We start from the raw sequence: 16,818 nt of genomic DNA, 5'->3' as shown, positions 1-16,818 counted from the left end.
AATATTCCATTATTATTTTAATTTGTTGTTTCAACATTAATATTTAGTTGTGATTAAAATTCACAACTTGGTGCTCAGTTACATAGCCAGTCCAGGGTGTAACTACATAACATCCAGTAAAATGTAGTGTTACCACTTTGGCATGGTGTCGTGCTGCTACTTCTTATCGTGATACTTGCTCTGGTATTGTGTTAATTGGTTAGACTGTAGTTTTGTGACTATTTTGCAACATCAGAATAGCCATCATATCCATTCATCAATGTAGTAAATGATAAAAAAAATGTATTAATCTGTCAAAATGTAATAACGTGTCCTTTTAAATATGTCAAAATATGTTAATTAAGTCACGTATAATGTATAAATTATATGTGCTGCATTATCAGGAAAAATATTTAAGTTAAAACATTTTCACATTTTGCAGAAATGAATTGCATCAATTCATTTTTGCCGTTTTATTTACATTACATTTTGACAAGTTACATTATCATTTGCTACTCGCCTCAACATGGCAGTGCACCATGTAACACATGTGATTGTAGTTCAAGGTCAGCTGACTCAGCAGCCCATTGCAGCTGTCTGCTCTGAATATTTTGGTTCAAAGTTATTTTTGGTCCATTGTCTTGTTTGTGATGAATCGACTGCTGCTGATTAAAGTGTGTTTGCGTTAACAGACAGAGCACATCCCCCCGTATGACGTGGTTCCCTCCATGAGGCCTGTAGTGCTGGTAGGACCCTCGCTCAAGGGTTATGAGGTGAGCTGCCAATCCTTATGGTTGGACAGAAACGGAAGTGTCCTTTTACTTTTTGTCTCTGATTTGTTGTCCAAACACTATAAATAGCTCTGATTCAGCGCCACTGAATGACACCCAGAAAACAGAGATTATTACATGCGATGTTTACCAGTGCAAAAAGGACAAGATTACTGAAAGGAGATGAGTCCTGCTCGTCTTTCCCTGAGTCCCCCAAAATAGCTCGCTGTTGGCGCAGTTAATTGTGAGTGTGTCAGCGCCCACGTAACATCCAGATTGCAGCCAGACTAACGAGGAGACTAAGAGGTCAGAGGAAAATATGTTTTGTAATTGGCAGATTTTGGCCTTTAACTGTCTCATTGCTTCCTCTACTGTTGTAATGCACCAAATAATGGGGACAGCATCCAGCACTGTAATTGTCATGGTGTACACAGATGATGAGGGGAGTACAAGAGCTATTAATAGTCATTGGAGGAGGCTTAGAAAAACTGATGCCGACTGGTTAGATTTAGGATTTTTAAAGACATGGACTGTGGAAGAGGGGCTTCAACTCATTATCAAAGTAGTTAGGTTGTGGGCTTTTAAACCAAAATAATAAATTAAGGGATGTTCCATAGAGCTGAGGGGAACCCAATAACTACACAGGTAACAAAGACCAACTCCTTTTCTTTTGCTTCTTTTGCCAAACTCTCCTTTTTTTCTTTGCAGGTTACAGACATGATGCAGAAGGCACTGTTTGACTTCCTCAAGCACAGATTCGATGGCAGGTAAGATAAATGTGATTCTGTGTGATAGTTTGGCAAATATATTGGTCATATTTTTAACACAAAATTTCCCAGAATTATGAACCTCAACACAAATTACAACCACTTAAGAACATAGACTGTATAAAAATAATAACTGTAGCCACTTTGATGTCACCTGTTTGTTTGTGGACTCCTGTTTTAAAGCCTTGAGTTTGGTATTTTGGTAGTCGCTATCAGTTTTTTAGAGCCAGAGGTGACTCAAGGTGACCGTATTTGGACGAGAGGGTGGAGCTGTGGAGGAGCAAAGGGTGGATGTGACTCGTAGACTGTGGTGACGCCTCGCAGGTGGTCAAAGCGTCACTCAAAGCAGCCACACCCTCAGTTATGTGTAGCTCTAAGCCTTATTGAAATTTAAATGGTTGACTTAAAAAATTTAGGAGAGAAGATTAACCTAGCTAACTGCTATTATAAGCTAATGTAGAAGATAAAATGAGCATAGCGGACTGCTAGTAAACATTAATAGCTGCTATCGATTAATTCAGGGTTCCCTCGGTCATGGAAAACCTGGAAAAGTCATGGAATTTCACAATCATATTTTCACAATCACTGTAATTAAACTATTACAGTCATCTTACGTAATCTTACATGTCTAACATTGTACAAATGTATTTTCTGAAGCTGTCGACGTAATGTAGCTCTGATATGCATTGTCTGACAGTGTTTTGTTTACCATCACATTTGTTTCTTCATTTTCTCCCTGAGTTCTGTCTCTTCATCCATGTATGGCCAGCTAGCTGAAATTATGTTTAAAAAGAGTTTGATTCTGATACGTTTCAAAAATGCTGAGCCAGTAGGGCATTTTTTTATTCATTATTATGGGTCCTTGAAAAGTCATGGAAAAGTTTTGACTCATTTTTGGAGCCAGCCCCAAGTGGCCATTAGAGGAACTGCAGTTTTTGGCACTTTCAGCCCACAGAAATATATATATATATATATATATATATATATATATATATATATATATATGTATTGGCAGGTTTAGAAAAGAGCAATAAGTAATAAAAGAGCTACAGTGTGCCCTAAACCTAGGGCTGCTCAATTAATCGAATTTTAATCTAGACTACGATTTGGGCTTTTAACGATTATGAAAACAAAATAATCGACATAAAACGATTATGCGCTTCTTGTCAGTTTACTCTTGTTGTCTTGCGAGCCGTGTGAGAGATGTTGGTCTGTGTGTGTGTGTGTGTGTGTGTGTGTGTGTGTGTGTGTGTGCACATCAGGGCCGAACTCCGCCGTGCACAGTACAGAGAGCAGAGGAGAATTGTAATGCATTGTTTGCGTAATCGTGATTTCCATTTTGACCAAAATAATCATGATTATGATTTTTTCCATAATCGAGCAGCCCTACCTAAACCTGCATTCTTTTATTGGTCAGCAGGGGGCACCAACTGGTCTGATAATATACAAGTCTGTGAGAAAATGGCCCTACTTCTCACTTGATATAATACTTCAGTGACCATGTTCCTATTGAGATTATGGCCTCAGTTGCTAGTTTCAAGACTTCTTCAACACAGCATGATGTTTGTTTTGTAAATTATGATCCCATTTTGAGTACAAAAGACAATAAAGCATCATAAGTTTAAGGGTGTGGCCACACTGTGGTTGACAAGTTGCTACCACAGCAACCTGCCGATCATGATAGAAGTGAAGCAAGGAATATCCTTGCAGCTGCACCATCTTGTCCAAATGTTGTCACTTCTGGCTCCCAAAAACTAAGATGGTGAAAGCTAAAATGCCAAAACTGTGATGTCACAGTGGCTACGTCCACTTTTTTTATACAGTCTATGGTATTTATTCAACATGAAGATGAAAGTTATGGGAAAACCATTTCATTATACAGCAATATTTCAAGAAATTATGGACAAAATATTCGCCAATCACCAGGAAATACTTTAGGCTTGTAGACTATTTGACAGCATTTATTTTGTTCATAAGTTGGACAAAATATATTTTCTCTGCACACCACTGAGAATCCATCTTATTCATCTTAGCAAATCTGTTTTTAGGTATGAACATGCTTAATATCTCTCAACATTTTTACAGGATATCTATCACACGAGTCACGGCAGATATATCATTAGCCAAGAGGTCTGTTCTCAACAACCCCAGTAAGAGGGCCATCATTGAAAGATCCAACACTCGCTCCAGCTTAGGTAAGAAACTTTAGTCTGCTTCAAATGAAAAAGTACTTCTTTTCTACATCATTGGCACATGTAGAACTTAAAAATGTGGACTGGAATTAAATAAACAGTTTTGATAATGGTCAGTGGGTGAGTTATTTCCATTGTTTACACAGGACTGTGCAAATATCATAATTTGTATTGTATCTTGTCTCATCAGCTGAGGTGCAAAGTGAGATTGAGAGGATCTTTGAGTTGGCCCGCTCCTTGCAGCTGGTTGTGCTGGACGCTGACACCATCAACCACCCAGCCCAGCTCCTCAAGACCTCGCTGGCCCCCATAATTGTTCATGTTAAAGTCTCCTCGCCAAAGGTACTGAGTGTGGGGAGGACACAGCCAAACATGAAGAACACTCCTCAGATCAGTTTAAGGCTACATCCGCACTAATACTGTCATTGTGATATGCCTAACTATTGCAAAGTTTACGTGTAGCACCTACAGTACTCCGGCGTTTTGGAACCCTTAAACAAAGACATTTAAAAGCACTGCTGACCCCATTGGCACACACACGCCCAGTGTACATGAATAGGCATGCTAGTTCAAAATAAACACATATTAGTGTGGATGTAGCGTAACTCTCTGTGACAAGCTCAGAAGCTGGTTCACCTGAAAGGGATTTTTGATGGTAAATACAAACTCAGCAGCTGGTTCTATTTAGTCTTTATCTGGTAACATCTGTTTTTATTTTCTGGGTTACAAAGGCTAATCAAAATGTCAGTCCTGGACGAAACAAACCGTAGCATAAGGAAATTAAGCATGTGATATAATCTCCACAGCGACTGTCCCACAGAGTCATTCAGTCGGTGGAGACAAACAACCAGAACACCTAGACATGTTAAAGGTAACGGTCTTTATAGGTTGACATTTATTCTTCACTGGTGTAGCAGCTCAGCACGAGCACAACGTTGCCAACAAAACCAGCATGAAATACTGTTCTTTAAAGCCACTGACTAACATGCAAGGCTTTTTAATTTAGACTGCACCATGGCACCTTTGCATGGAAGAGTACATCTCCTGCACTTCTTCCCTCTACACTGTGACTACAGCAGTGACCAGAGCAGACAGAGAATGTCCCAAATACTCCCACAGATCAGTAAAGATGTGTCTTTAAAGTTTGATTGAAACGGTGCACTTTATTGCAGTCACAACCTGGTCAGGTGACTCTCACACTTGTTTAACACCACACCTCTCCTAGCATGCAGAATGCTCTTTTTCTGACAGCTGACCAGGACGACTGACCAGTCTACAGATTAAGGACAGGATTTAAGAAGTATTAAAAGTAGTCAAATCACATTAAACATTTCAGTTTTGGGCCCAAATGCACTAAAGTAGGCAGTAAATGATTAAATGGGTAATCAATCAGTTCACCTTATTTCCAACCTACAGTCCATAAAAGATAACGATAATGAAACATAATAGACATGTAAAACGTTCCTTTTTTCTGCCTCTATATTTATGCTAACAAACATAGCATCACTAAATCTCTGCACACACAGTACAGTCCTCAATTGTTTTATGTGTCACTCTGAAAAAATGTCTCTCGTTGCACATAATGAACTAGAATCCCTTCATTTGTGCACTCATGGTGTGATGAGGAGAGTACTGGGTGACCTGAAACGAGTGTACCCAGTGCTTTGATCCTTTTGGTTCAGTGTAACTGGAGCATCATGTGCTGTCCCACCCTGTCGTCCAGGTTCTGCAGAGGCTAGTCAAGTCCAGAGGGAAGTCCCAGAGCAAACACCTGAATGTGCAGCTTGTGGCAGCTGACAAATTGGCCCAGTGTCCTCCGGTAAGTGTCCATTATATACTGTGTTTGTGTACTTGTTGTTCTCCTACTTTAACTATTTTTTATATGTTTAAAAATGAAGTTGTTTCAACCAACCAACCACAGCAGGTTTCTGGTATTTAGTCCAACCAATCAGCTCCAAAATCTTCACATTGTATGTTTCCACTATGTAAACATGTACAATACTGCTATTATGCAACAACAGTCTTTCCACAGTGAGACAACAGGACCTCACATATTTCAGTGTCAGTGTGGAGATCATTCACGTTTCATCTCATTTCCATCAGTAGCTCCATCCCTGCCTTCCTCCCTCTGACCATCTGCCGCTAACAGGAAATGTTTGACATCATCCTGGACGAGAACCAGCTGGAGGACGCCTGTGAGCATCTCGCCGAATACCTCGAGGCCTACTGGAAAGCAACCCATACCTCGATGGCGACGCCCCTGAACCCCCTGCTGGGACGCAACCTAGGTCCCACCACCCTCACCCCCTACCCCACCAGCATCTCTGGACTGCAGGTACACATTCAGTCAGCCCAGGGCCCCCTAGGGGATGTTTAGGGTATTGTTTTCATTTGTTGTTTATCAGTGCTGAGCTGTGAGGAGATGAAGATAAGAGAGGAGAGAATCATTTTCCTATGCAAAACATGTTCTGGCTTTGCTGTTAGGTATATCCTCAAATGTAAGGAACACTGACTGCTTTGGATATTTTCAATTTCATGGTAATTTTATGAATTTTACTTTTTGCTTTTTTGCCATTTTCCCATTTTCGTCCTGGTTGTGCTTCTTGTAGTCTCAGTATGTGTGTCAGTTTCTCCATTGAAAAGATTTCTCCCACAAATTGTCAGCCATTGGTCCTTCGTAGGTGATGACAGTTTGTATAATTTCATCTGGGCAAATGAAATGAATTTGCTTTGCCTGAATTAGTGGGAAACAATGATTTTACTGTGCTTTGACGATGCTTTCCTGTGTCCTTGGTCTGTTCATCTGATCAGCAGAGCCAAAGAATGCGACAGAGCAACCACACGGGAGACCACTCCACCCCGAACGAACGACGCAACCTGATGACATCAGACGAAAACTACCACAACGAGCGGGCGCACAAGGGACGCAACCGCATGTCTTCTGGCTCACAGCAGCAGGACCCCTACCAGGACTACCAGGACCCCTATCAGGATGCATACAAGCCACATCGCAATCGCAGCTCACCGGGCAGCTACAGCCATGACTCCCGGCACCGGCTCTGAGCCCACTCCTGTCACCACCAGGGCTCAAATGGCCCAGATTCCAAAATAAACGCTGCAACAGAGCCAAGGCGGTCCCAAATTGTACCTTTTTGTTTCAGTTTGTGTTAATTTGTTTTGTCTGCCTGGCTATTTTTCTCTTTAAAAGTCCAACAAAATCAGGTGTTTGTTTTTAATCAAGCTGCCAGGGTAAACCCCCGTCAATCAACAGCGCGAGTAGCCGAGAGGTTCAGGATGCCAACATTAACTAAAAATGAATTCCTTTAATTTCTGTTCCTGGGACCTTTTGGGATTGTACTAACACAAAGCTCAGCAGACATGCAGCGCAGATCGAGCTTGTTGCCTGTGTCAGCAAGCTAATTACGGATAGTGGTCAGATGTGATGGTGTACGGGCTTCTAAGTGCCTGGGACATCGCACCAGGCCGGAGGGGAGTCCACTGCACACAGACTGCTGAAGGCTGCTGACCCAAACACTGGGCCGTGTATAAATCCTCTCACCATTTAGCTTATTGCATGCTGATAGATGATCAACCTCCGCACTCCACTTCATCGATATTTTGTACCTAGCATTCTGGATTCTCCTCTAATGAGGTGTAGATACGGAGGTCCAATTTTCTAAATCACCTGATTGTGTGGTTAGGTGGCGTCAGGCGGTGGGTTTGTGTGGGGGTGTGCAGATGATATCTGGCTGCTAGTTTTGAAAACTGGTGCTTCACATTCCTAAACTATTTTGCTATTTGAAAGTCGATTTGAGCAAGGCCAGCTTTTCTGTAGCATAGCTTTAGGATTTCATTTGACCCTCACCGTCATGAGCAGAGCAGACTGATGGTGCTGGGATCAGATCTCAGTTACACTCTAGGAGAAGGCAATACTGCTTCTGTTGTTAACAGCTAGCACTTAGAGAGTTAGAGAAGGCAATAGCAGTGACTGTGAGATAGTATAGTGAAATACAATAGCAAAATACTACTTGAGATGCCGTTTGATGTTGTTGAGATGAGCATAAACCAATGCTGTGAGAGCCTTTTGAGCAGTTTTTGGCCCTGCCAGCGTGAAGAATAGGACCGGGATCAGTTTTTTTGTGTTTGATAGACCTAACAAAGCATCTGCTGCTGAAACTACAGGTTGTTTTGCATTTATAAGCATCGAACTCAAAGTCGAACAGCGTTAAAACGAAAGTACAGATGGTGGTGAAGTCATGCCAGTCATGGTCCACAGCCGTTGAAGTTCCTTCCTGTGGTTTTTGGGGGATTAAAGCATTAAAAATGAGACATGGCAGGATCGGTTGCATCATGTTCATTCTCTGTGTAGCTGGCATGTTGTCCTGACTGCAGAGCATGTTCCCTCCAAACGTAAAATAGAACCCTACTGTAATCAAGTTGATGTTTGTAGAAGTATAGGGCGCATCTCTCCAAAAAGACAAAAAAAAAGAAAAGAAAAGATGGCCCAAATTACAGATAAATGATTTCTGGATCGCTGCAGTTTGTTACTCAGTACACTGAAACAGCTAAACAGAAAAGTGTTGGTTTGTGTTATTCTGAAAGTTCAGAGTTTCAGCAGATTGCATGACTCAAAGAGGAGTCGCCATGATGATAATAATTATTCAGAATTATGTTAGAAGATAGAAACAATTGTCTTACAGCCCTCGCTAAAAGGTTTATTATGAGGAAAAGTTTACCTTACCCACTTTGTATGGAAGCAGGAAGCTGCTTTAATAATGTTTTAAGGCTTGTTATCATTCTCATAATTCACTGTATATATCTTATTCTGTGATAACGACTTGATTATCTCATCTCCAGATAACAAACAGTTCTAGAGAGCTACTTTTAAGCCCATTTTCAGGCTTGAATTAATATAACATTCGGCTAAATAGAACTTTAAATTGAATAGAGCACTTGCTTTTTGTCTTATTACACAGGACAAAGGTCTTCCATAGTTCACAGAGAGAGAAAAGGCACCAGGAGAGAGTACGCAACATTTGTTATCTTGAAATGATGAGATGCTTCAGTTTTTATTGTAGCGGGACAAAAATATATGAAGCCACAAGAACATAAGTTGTTTTCTGAACAATTGGTCATGGGGCTTTCTGTGGATGCTCATGGCTTCTGTAGATTGTTAAAAGGTGTGTGTCACTGATTCATGTGTGCTCCTGGCAGTGTGTCTTTGTTTGATGAGAAGAAGAAGGTATATATAATGATGAACAAGCTCATCTTCAGTCTAATTCCACAAAAAATAATAATAATATTCTTTTATCTTCCAAGCAGGACCAAACCTGACAAAACCAAGACCAAACCTTCATGTTCTAGCCTCAGCCGAGACAGACTTCCCAAAAACACACTGCCAGGAAAAATGTGTTTGTATCGGAAAAGAAATCACAGTGAAACATGTAATTATTGTCCTCATTTGCTCTCTGATATCAGAATTGTACCATATAACAAAGCATATTTGTCAGGAGAGTTTTCTTTGACGCCACTCTATAACACCGAAACCCTCCTGACAAACGTGATGTAGTCGTGACCGCTGCAGCACCAGATTAGCTTGGTGCCTTAGAAAACGCTCAGAAGGAGGATCCATTCCCTCAAAATACAATGAGCTATAATACATATTTTTTGTCTTGAGATCTATACAGAGTGCTGTCTTAATAGTTCAGATTTGAATCCTCAGAAATAAGATGTAAATTCTGTCCTATTTAAGAGACATTTGACTGGCCCCAAGAATTTTACAGCCTGACACAGTTTCAAGGGAGCTAATTTGTGAGACCTAATTGGAGCAACTTCCGAAAAAGCGTTGACGGACTCCTCCTTTTTATACCCTCACATCAAGATGTTTTCCTGTGGAGCAAAGCAGCTCTTAGTTTATTGGTTTAAATGCCAAATAGGTGTAAGGTACTTCCTCTTAATAGGTCACTTTGTATAGATCTGGATGAAAGGGGAAAAACTTGTATAGCACAAAAGAAAAAGCAAAAAACGACAGTGTTTTTTGAGCAACTGTTCCCGTAATGTGAATCCGGTGCAAGGGCACAGATTATTATATATATAAGTTTCTTTGCCCACAATTCCCTTGTTGTACACTGTTTGTTAACGGACTGAAACAAGACTGCAAATGAGAGTTTCAAAGTTTACACGCACGCTTCTCTGTCTCATCCCGCCCCATAGCATCAATCCCATTGGTTGATTGAACAGGGAGCCATTTTCCATCCAAAATCAAACCAACCAATGTTGAGCTGGGCTGCTTGAGACAATCAGAAGGGATTTCCAGACCAGCGTCCCACCCATCCCTCTCTTTGTGAATGCCCCAAAATGATGAGAGATGTCCGCCCCCGTTGAGTCGTGGAATCGGATCGGAGCAAAAATAACGCCACGCTCACTCACAGACCTCAAAAACAAACTGTCCGTCCTGGTTTTCTTTTCCTTTATCACCTCTACCTATGGCCAAACTTTTGTCTCAAAATGAAAGTCATGACTTATTTTACTTCTCACAGATTAAATCTCAAGGTGTCCACAAAATACAGAATTTATGGGGAGGGTTTTATTTGGTGAAGTGTAAAACAAAAGAGGTAAAAAAAAAAAAAAAGAAGAAGAAAAAGAACAAATATTTATTCCAGTAGAAAAGTGATAGATGAATATTTGCTGGCGATTATTTTTATAACAAATAAATGTACATAATGTCTTTGAGAGATGCTATTTGCTGTATACATGTGCTGAAATGAGACAACGACGACGACGGCGACCCATGTGGGACACTTGGAACGACAGCAAGGTCCAGTATACAAAGTTTCAGTAATGTGCAATACAAAACGGCATGCTGTTTTAAAATGAGGAACTTCATGTACTGTACTATGCAACCGCAAACTGTGTACATCGCTTCATGCTGTGGCTTCTCCAACCACCCTTTTCCAAGCAGCTTCATCTGGACTTCTAAGGGATTTTTGTGTTTTATCTTTTTCTTTTCTGTGGAAGATGAAAACCTAAGCGGCTAATGCGGTATTGCATGCATAATATACCATTCTAATTTATAAAAAGGAATAAAGAAAAATACATGAAATTGGAGGTGATTGTGTTTAAGGCAAAGCAACAAGTGACTTAAAACATTTCTTTTTCAAAATAAAAGAGTCGTTCTAAAGTTGGCTACGGCAATTTTTTTTTTTTTTTTCACTGCAATGAATGTTGGCGTGTGCTGTATTTTATTGATGTTTGTATTCTCTTGAGTTTCAAATCATTAACCAAGAAAAATATAAATTATACTTTCCTTGTCAGTAACAAGGAAATAAAAAAATTTGGGGACTTGGGTGCACCACTATAAAATCAGTTACCGAACTCTAAACTTGAGCAGTGTCAAGCAGCTTTTTAGTATACATACATAAGTTTGTATACATATATAATTTATTTATTTACATTTTTAAGCATGTACTACCTGTTATTGTTGACACTTGTAAACAGAAAGTACTCAGTTGCTTTAGAATCACTAATTTAGCAGTGGGCGATAGTTTGAGCTCGCTTTTTTGCCTATATTTGTTCACATTTTGGCAAATTTGCACCATTAAAAGTATGCCAAATTATTTACTAGCAGTTTGTGTGTGCAGTGTATCCACACATCTATCACTGGATTATTTTACTACTGAAGAAAACTTAAAATATGATTCTCACTCAAGTTTGCAATTCGCACTGGTCAGTCCCCATTTTCATTTGCACATTCCCTTTGTAAACCAACCAACTGAAGCGCACAACCCAGTCAGATGTACCACTATCAAGATGAATGATAAGTGATAGCTTTTTGATGATAGGACCCTATTTTGGCAATGACACCCATGATGACACCATACAATGAAAGAAACTTACACCCCATTCCTGTGTTGGTAAGCTTGCCGAGGCGAAGCTTGGGTTGGCGAACTGACCCAAAGACACGTTTACAACTTGAGTGAACCTTTATTTCAGTCAAAATTTTAGATATTTTACATAACCTGGCTCTTTATGAAGCTGCTCCTAAAAGCTGTCTGGAGAACAAGCTGTAAAAGGAAAGAGTCAAATATGCTAAGAAGCAGCAGTGACTTGTCTCTGATTGAACGTCTCAGGGGATCTGTGTGGAAGTTTGTTGACATTCAACACGCAGAGGAAAGACTGAAAGGTTCTTCAAATGATGCTTTCAGTGCCCATGGCCCTGTAGCCAATCGTGTTTGATCTCTAGTCAGATATCTTGAGGACATGAGCTCAAGCCTTAAGCAAGTCAATGACTTTTGAAGTCCAACACACAACATGAAGATCCAAAGGCTCTATGAAACAATGGCAAAACATCTCTGGACAAATAGCTCAGAGTAAAAGACAACTCCTCTGGTAACTTGTGGTTGAGAGTTCAAGCCTTGTATTGCAATGACTTTTGAGGTCACACACCCAAAGAGAAGGAGACAAGTACGCCAAGACACAATAATGACATGTTGGTAAAGATAGCTCAGGCTGATACAAGGATGTTCCTGAGAGTGAAGAGCAAGGGTTCAACTCTTATTAGTGAACTTTGAAGTTGTAACACCCAAAGTGAAGAAGTCAAAAGTTCAAAGAAACACATGTGAAGTGTCCGATCAGATAGCTCAGTGTGATAAGTCACTGGTTTGCAGACTGGAGGCTGTGGGTTCAATTCTTACATGGTGCAGTGGATTTTGAAGTCCTACACCCAAAGTGAAGAAACCAAAAGTTCTATGAAACAGCTACAGTGTCAGATCAAACAGCTCACGGTGATAAAAGGTGGGTCTGCAAACCAAAGGTTCAAGAGTTCAATCCTCATTTGGTGCAGTGAATTTTGAGACATCATTCCCAAAATGAAGAAGACAAATACACGAAGAGAACAGTTCCAAGTGTGCGTGGCATGGTGGCGTGGTCTGTCAGTTCCCGGTTTGGAAGGCGCCAGAGCTGGGTTCGGTTCTCACCGTTGTGAGGGCACTGTGTCCAGAGCTCCACTGTGGAGGTGGAAAAGGGAGTTGAGATGTGTGTCTCCTCCCGGTGTTTCAAAAAGATAAAAACAAGGGATTATGGAACAGTGAGTTTTATATATTTATTTATAATTAATGAAAAAGCGCTTTAAACATGAGTATAGGAGACACACAGAACAGTAGAAGAAGACATCGACTTCTGATGCTGGGTCTTCTTGAGCTTCAGTCTGGAGAGGAAAAGGAGGGACAGTATAAGAATTTGCTTCACATACATGTCTACAAACTACAACTAATAAAACTATGACATATAACAGCTATTATGCATGCCATTTTCTTATGAGGTACTATACTATGACAAAAATTAAATTTCATTATGATATACTATCATTTTTAAAACTATATTTTTAATTAAATATTACTTTAAGATTTATCTTTTTTTTAAATTTATGAAATACTATTTTTTTTTTTAGTTTTTCTAATCTGTCACTTTTGACATACTATACCATGATTTTTTTAAAGACATACCATAAAATCATTTTTAATTTTTTACTTTTTTATGGCATATTATACTATGACTTTTTTTTCCCTTTTTGTGATATACTCTCCTGTGACTTTGTATGATTTTTTTTAATTTACTATGACTAATTTAATGTACTATTTTTTTGGACTTTTTATGCTATTATGATTTATTATGGCATACTAGACTATGGTTTTTTTCCATAACTTTTCTATAACATGCTTTACTATGACTTTTTTAAATGATTTTCTTTTACATACTATACCACAACACTTATTTCTTATAACATTTTTATGACATACTATACTTTTTTTTTTTTTAACTTTTCTATGACATACTTAACTGTGACTTTTTATGATTTTTACATACTATACTATGACATAGTATACTATGACTTTTTTTTTAATAAACTTTTTTATGACATACTTGTATTATGTTGTTTTTTTATGATTTTTTTGACATACCATATTATGACTTTTTGACTTGACATTTATTTCTTCTAACATTTTATAGCATATTATACTATTTCCACTTTTCAATTACTTTTTATTTTATTTTTGTATGACATACTATGACTTATTTGTACACTTTTACTGACATAATATATTATGACTTTTTTTATTAGTCTTTGACATTTATTAATCTATTGCTCACAGTATTTTTATGGCATACTAATTTTTTCAATTTTTATGTCAAACTATATGACTTATACTATGACATTTATTTTCACATTTTTATGGCATACTATACTTTTTCATGATTACCACTAGAACTTTAATATCTACTATCATATCAACTAATATTTCTACAACTAAAATAACAACTTCTACTGCTACAACAATTACTTCTATGACTACAATGACTCCAACTACTACTAATTCTACAACTACAAAAACTAGTGCTACAACAACTACTAGTTGATTTGATAGTTACCAAATGTTTGTTCCATGTGCTCCAACTCATCACTCTCAGGCCCTTTTAGTCTCTTTGTTCATCGAGCAGTCTGGACAGAAAACAGATACATTTACACCAACATTTCTAAAATACATAAAGTCTCTCCTGCTCCAACAATAGATCCTGGTTTGCCATTTTTAGACAGACTTTTTGTATCAGTTTTCATGCAAGATAGGTCAAAACACAGATGTATACTGGGTCACACTTTGACAATCAGATCATGTAATCACAGTGAGCCTGGTATGATGGTGACAAGGAGTTAAAAGCAACTTAGATTTATCACATCTGAGGTACTTTAAGGGACAAAATGACTCACAATAATTAAATGGGACCTTCACTGTCTATCAGTCCATTCATTTGGTAACAAAGGTGACAAATAAGAAAATAAAATCAAAATTAAAACATGTATGTCCAAGTAGTCAAGTGGTTTTGACACATACCACCATCAACTATCACTCAAAAGCTGAAATGCCACATAAATATCTTTTTAAAAAAAAAAGGATCAGGAGAATATTCTGCTTACTCTGAGTTTGTCCGGCATCCTCTGCTTCTCTTCTACTTTGTCCCAGAGGCGACTGAGCTGCTTCTGCCTGTGTCCCTGTGGTTCTCCACCTGCTACTTTTCTGAAGCACAGAGATGCAAAAAAAAGAGACACCCAGTCATTCAAATTTAAAAATCATGTCATTTGACTGTTGCAGTTTGCAGCTGTGTAGAAATGGTTGTGTTTTTCCGGTCCACCTCTCCTCACCTTGAAGTCCTCTTCTCTTTCCAGTCTGCTGCTCCTCCACCAACACCTTGTGTCTTTCCTGTGGGAAACGACAAAGACAAAGTAATTCCTTAAATCACACTGATTAAACAGCTTATATGTTGTAGTCATCAGAATTTTGAGTTGCATTAGTTTCAAGTTGAACCCTGTTGAACACATTCAAAGCAATCTGGCGTCATAATCATGCCATTATGGGGACAAACCAAAAAAAGTCAGGATCTCATTATGATGGCATCAGGGTCTCACAGTGAAGACATGAGGATCACATAATGAGTTAATTAGTGTATCCAAAAATCTTTTACATCACTGAGTAACCTGATATATTGCTAGGATACATCTGCCAGCTTATCATGAGCATGGTGCCAGTATTTCCAGCAGGTGGTAAAGTGTGGCTATGACAGAAACAGGCTCATCATGTATGTAAATTAAAACTGAGCCATAACTTATTAAACTACAGCTGAACATATCTAATGCGCACATTAATTACTCAAAGTATTCATATTTATCGACACAAACGATACAAAAAAGAACCACGTATGACGTCTGTACAGTAACTATAGCTGCTGGCTTCCTGTCTATCGGCCGCCATCTTGCTTTCCTCCTGATGTTCAGAGTCTGAAGCTAACTGCTCATCCACAGGTGCAGATGATTTACTCTGACAACAGCAGCAGGAAAACTGTAATTAAATCGATTTAAAACGTTTTGTTAATTCTCACAGTAATGTCTAATTTTCGCCTCGTTTCATTCAGGTGCATTTACCGCCGGGTCGTTTGTTTATTTACCCCCAAACAGTTAATGTATCATCTGTACAGCTGCTAGCTTAGCTGCTAGCTTAGCTGTAAGCTAGCTAACAACTGACCGCGTGTTTGTTTGTGTCCCTGACTGACCTCATAACTCACAACAAACTACACGTGCTTCCATTCCCCTCCAGTTTATCTCCCTTTACATCTCGTCCTGCAGACGTATTTCTGAAGCAGCCTCACAAAGAGCCGACATCAGCGCCAGGTATCCGCTCAGGTTGTTGTCAGTTCGTCGTAAGCCGCGCTCAGCCATCAGCACAGGAAGAAGGAGGTGTCTGGGTGTCGCCCGCTGTGTGGCGTCATTGCAAAAACATGGGTGCCTTCATCAAAAAGTATTCATTTAAAAAGTATTCAGATTGTTTATTTGAGTAAAATACTCCATTATAAATAACAAGATCTTGAGCAAGTTTTCTGAGAGGTGCACAGTACTGTGTTAATGAGTTATGAAACAGTGTACATATCATGTATATTATAAATGTAAATAATTGCGATCCTTGTTTTCTTTTTCTTGATTTTTCTTCTTCCTTTTTATCTCTAGTATTTCTTGTTTGGAAATTATATTGTATTTTATTTTTTCCTTAATGTTTTTAATGTCTAGTATTACATGCTTGGAAATCATATTTTTTTAATCACTAGTATTTAGTAGAAATTATATTTTATTTTTTCCCTCCCATATTATTAAATCTCTGGTATTACTTGTTTGGAAATCATATCTTTTAAAAATTATTTTTAATCATTGTTCTTCTTCTTCTTCTTATTATTATTATTATTGATGATGATGGTAATAATAATAGTAATAATAATAATCTGTAGTTTAGTCTATGTGTCTTTTTCAGATAGGCCTAAATGAAGTTTGCAAGTTGTATTCTTTTTTATTTTTATTTATTTATTTTTATCTATCTAGTAGTTTTTCTCTAGATTTTTTCCTTCTTTTTCTTCCCCTGTCTTTTTTTTTTAAAAAAAATCCCTAGTAGCCTACCACCTGTTTGGAAATTATATTCTTTCTTTTTTCCCCCATCTCTCTATTACGTTTTTTTCCCTTATCTTTATTATCAATAATATTACTTGATTGGATGTTTTTTTAAAGATATATTA

At 38.5% G+C, this 16,818-nt stretch overlaps 1 protein-coding gene and 1 long non-coding RNA gene across 7 annotated transcripts in view; one reads left to right on the top strand and one right to left on the bottom strand.

Moving 5' to 3' along the window:
• Positions 1–10,871, top strand: part of LOC125885207 (voltage-dependent L-type calcium channel subunit beta-4-like) — a 30,661-nt gene extending 19,790 nt beyond the window's left edge. For 2 of the 6 annotated variants that reach the window (XM_049570744.1, XM_049570747.1), the window contains 7 exons: positions 672–752; positions 1,458–1,516; positions 3,602–3,711; positions 3,899–4,050; positions 5,432–5,527; positions 5,858–6,043; positions 6,523–10,871. In XM_049570744.1, coding sequence (XP_049426701.1) covers positions 672–752; positions 1,458–1,516; positions 3,602–3,711; positions 3,899–4,050; positions 5,432–5,527; positions 5,858–6,043; positions 6,523–6,771 — 933 coding nt within the window. In that variant the 3' untranslated portion in view covers positions 6,772–10,871. Of the gene's footprint in view, positions 1–671; positions 753–1,457; positions 1,517–3,601; positions 3,712–3,898; positions 4,051–5,431; positions 5,528–5,811; positions 6,044–6,519 lie in introns of those variants that run through there. The other 4 variants (XM_049570743.1, XM_049570745.1, XM_049570746.1 and 1 more) reach the window with 4 other exon arrangements.
• Positions 10,872–12,807: 1,936 nt separating this feature from the next.
• Positions 12,808–16,155, bottom strand: LOC125885206 (uncharacterized). The gene is made up of 5 exons (XR_007448824.1): positions 15,811–16,155; positions 14,906–14,963; positions 14,681–14,780; positions 14,137–14,206; positions 12,808–12,913 (listed from the first exon to the last, which is right to left on the bottom strand). It is a non-coding gene; the product is annotated as an uncharacterized LOC125885206 (long non-coding RNA).
• Between the last annotated feature and the right edge of the window lie 663 nt (positions 16,156–16,818).

The sequence above is a fragment of the Epinephelus fuscoguttatus genome, linkage group LG24 (assembly GCF_011397635.1).
Source record: "Epinephelus fuscoguttatus linkage group LG24, E.fuscoguttatus.final_Chr_v1".
NCBI lineage: Eukaryota > Metazoa > Chordata > Actinopteri > Perciformes > Serranidae > Epinephelus > Epinephelus fuscoguttatus.
This window is presented reverse-complemented; position numbering and strand designations above follow the sequence as displayed.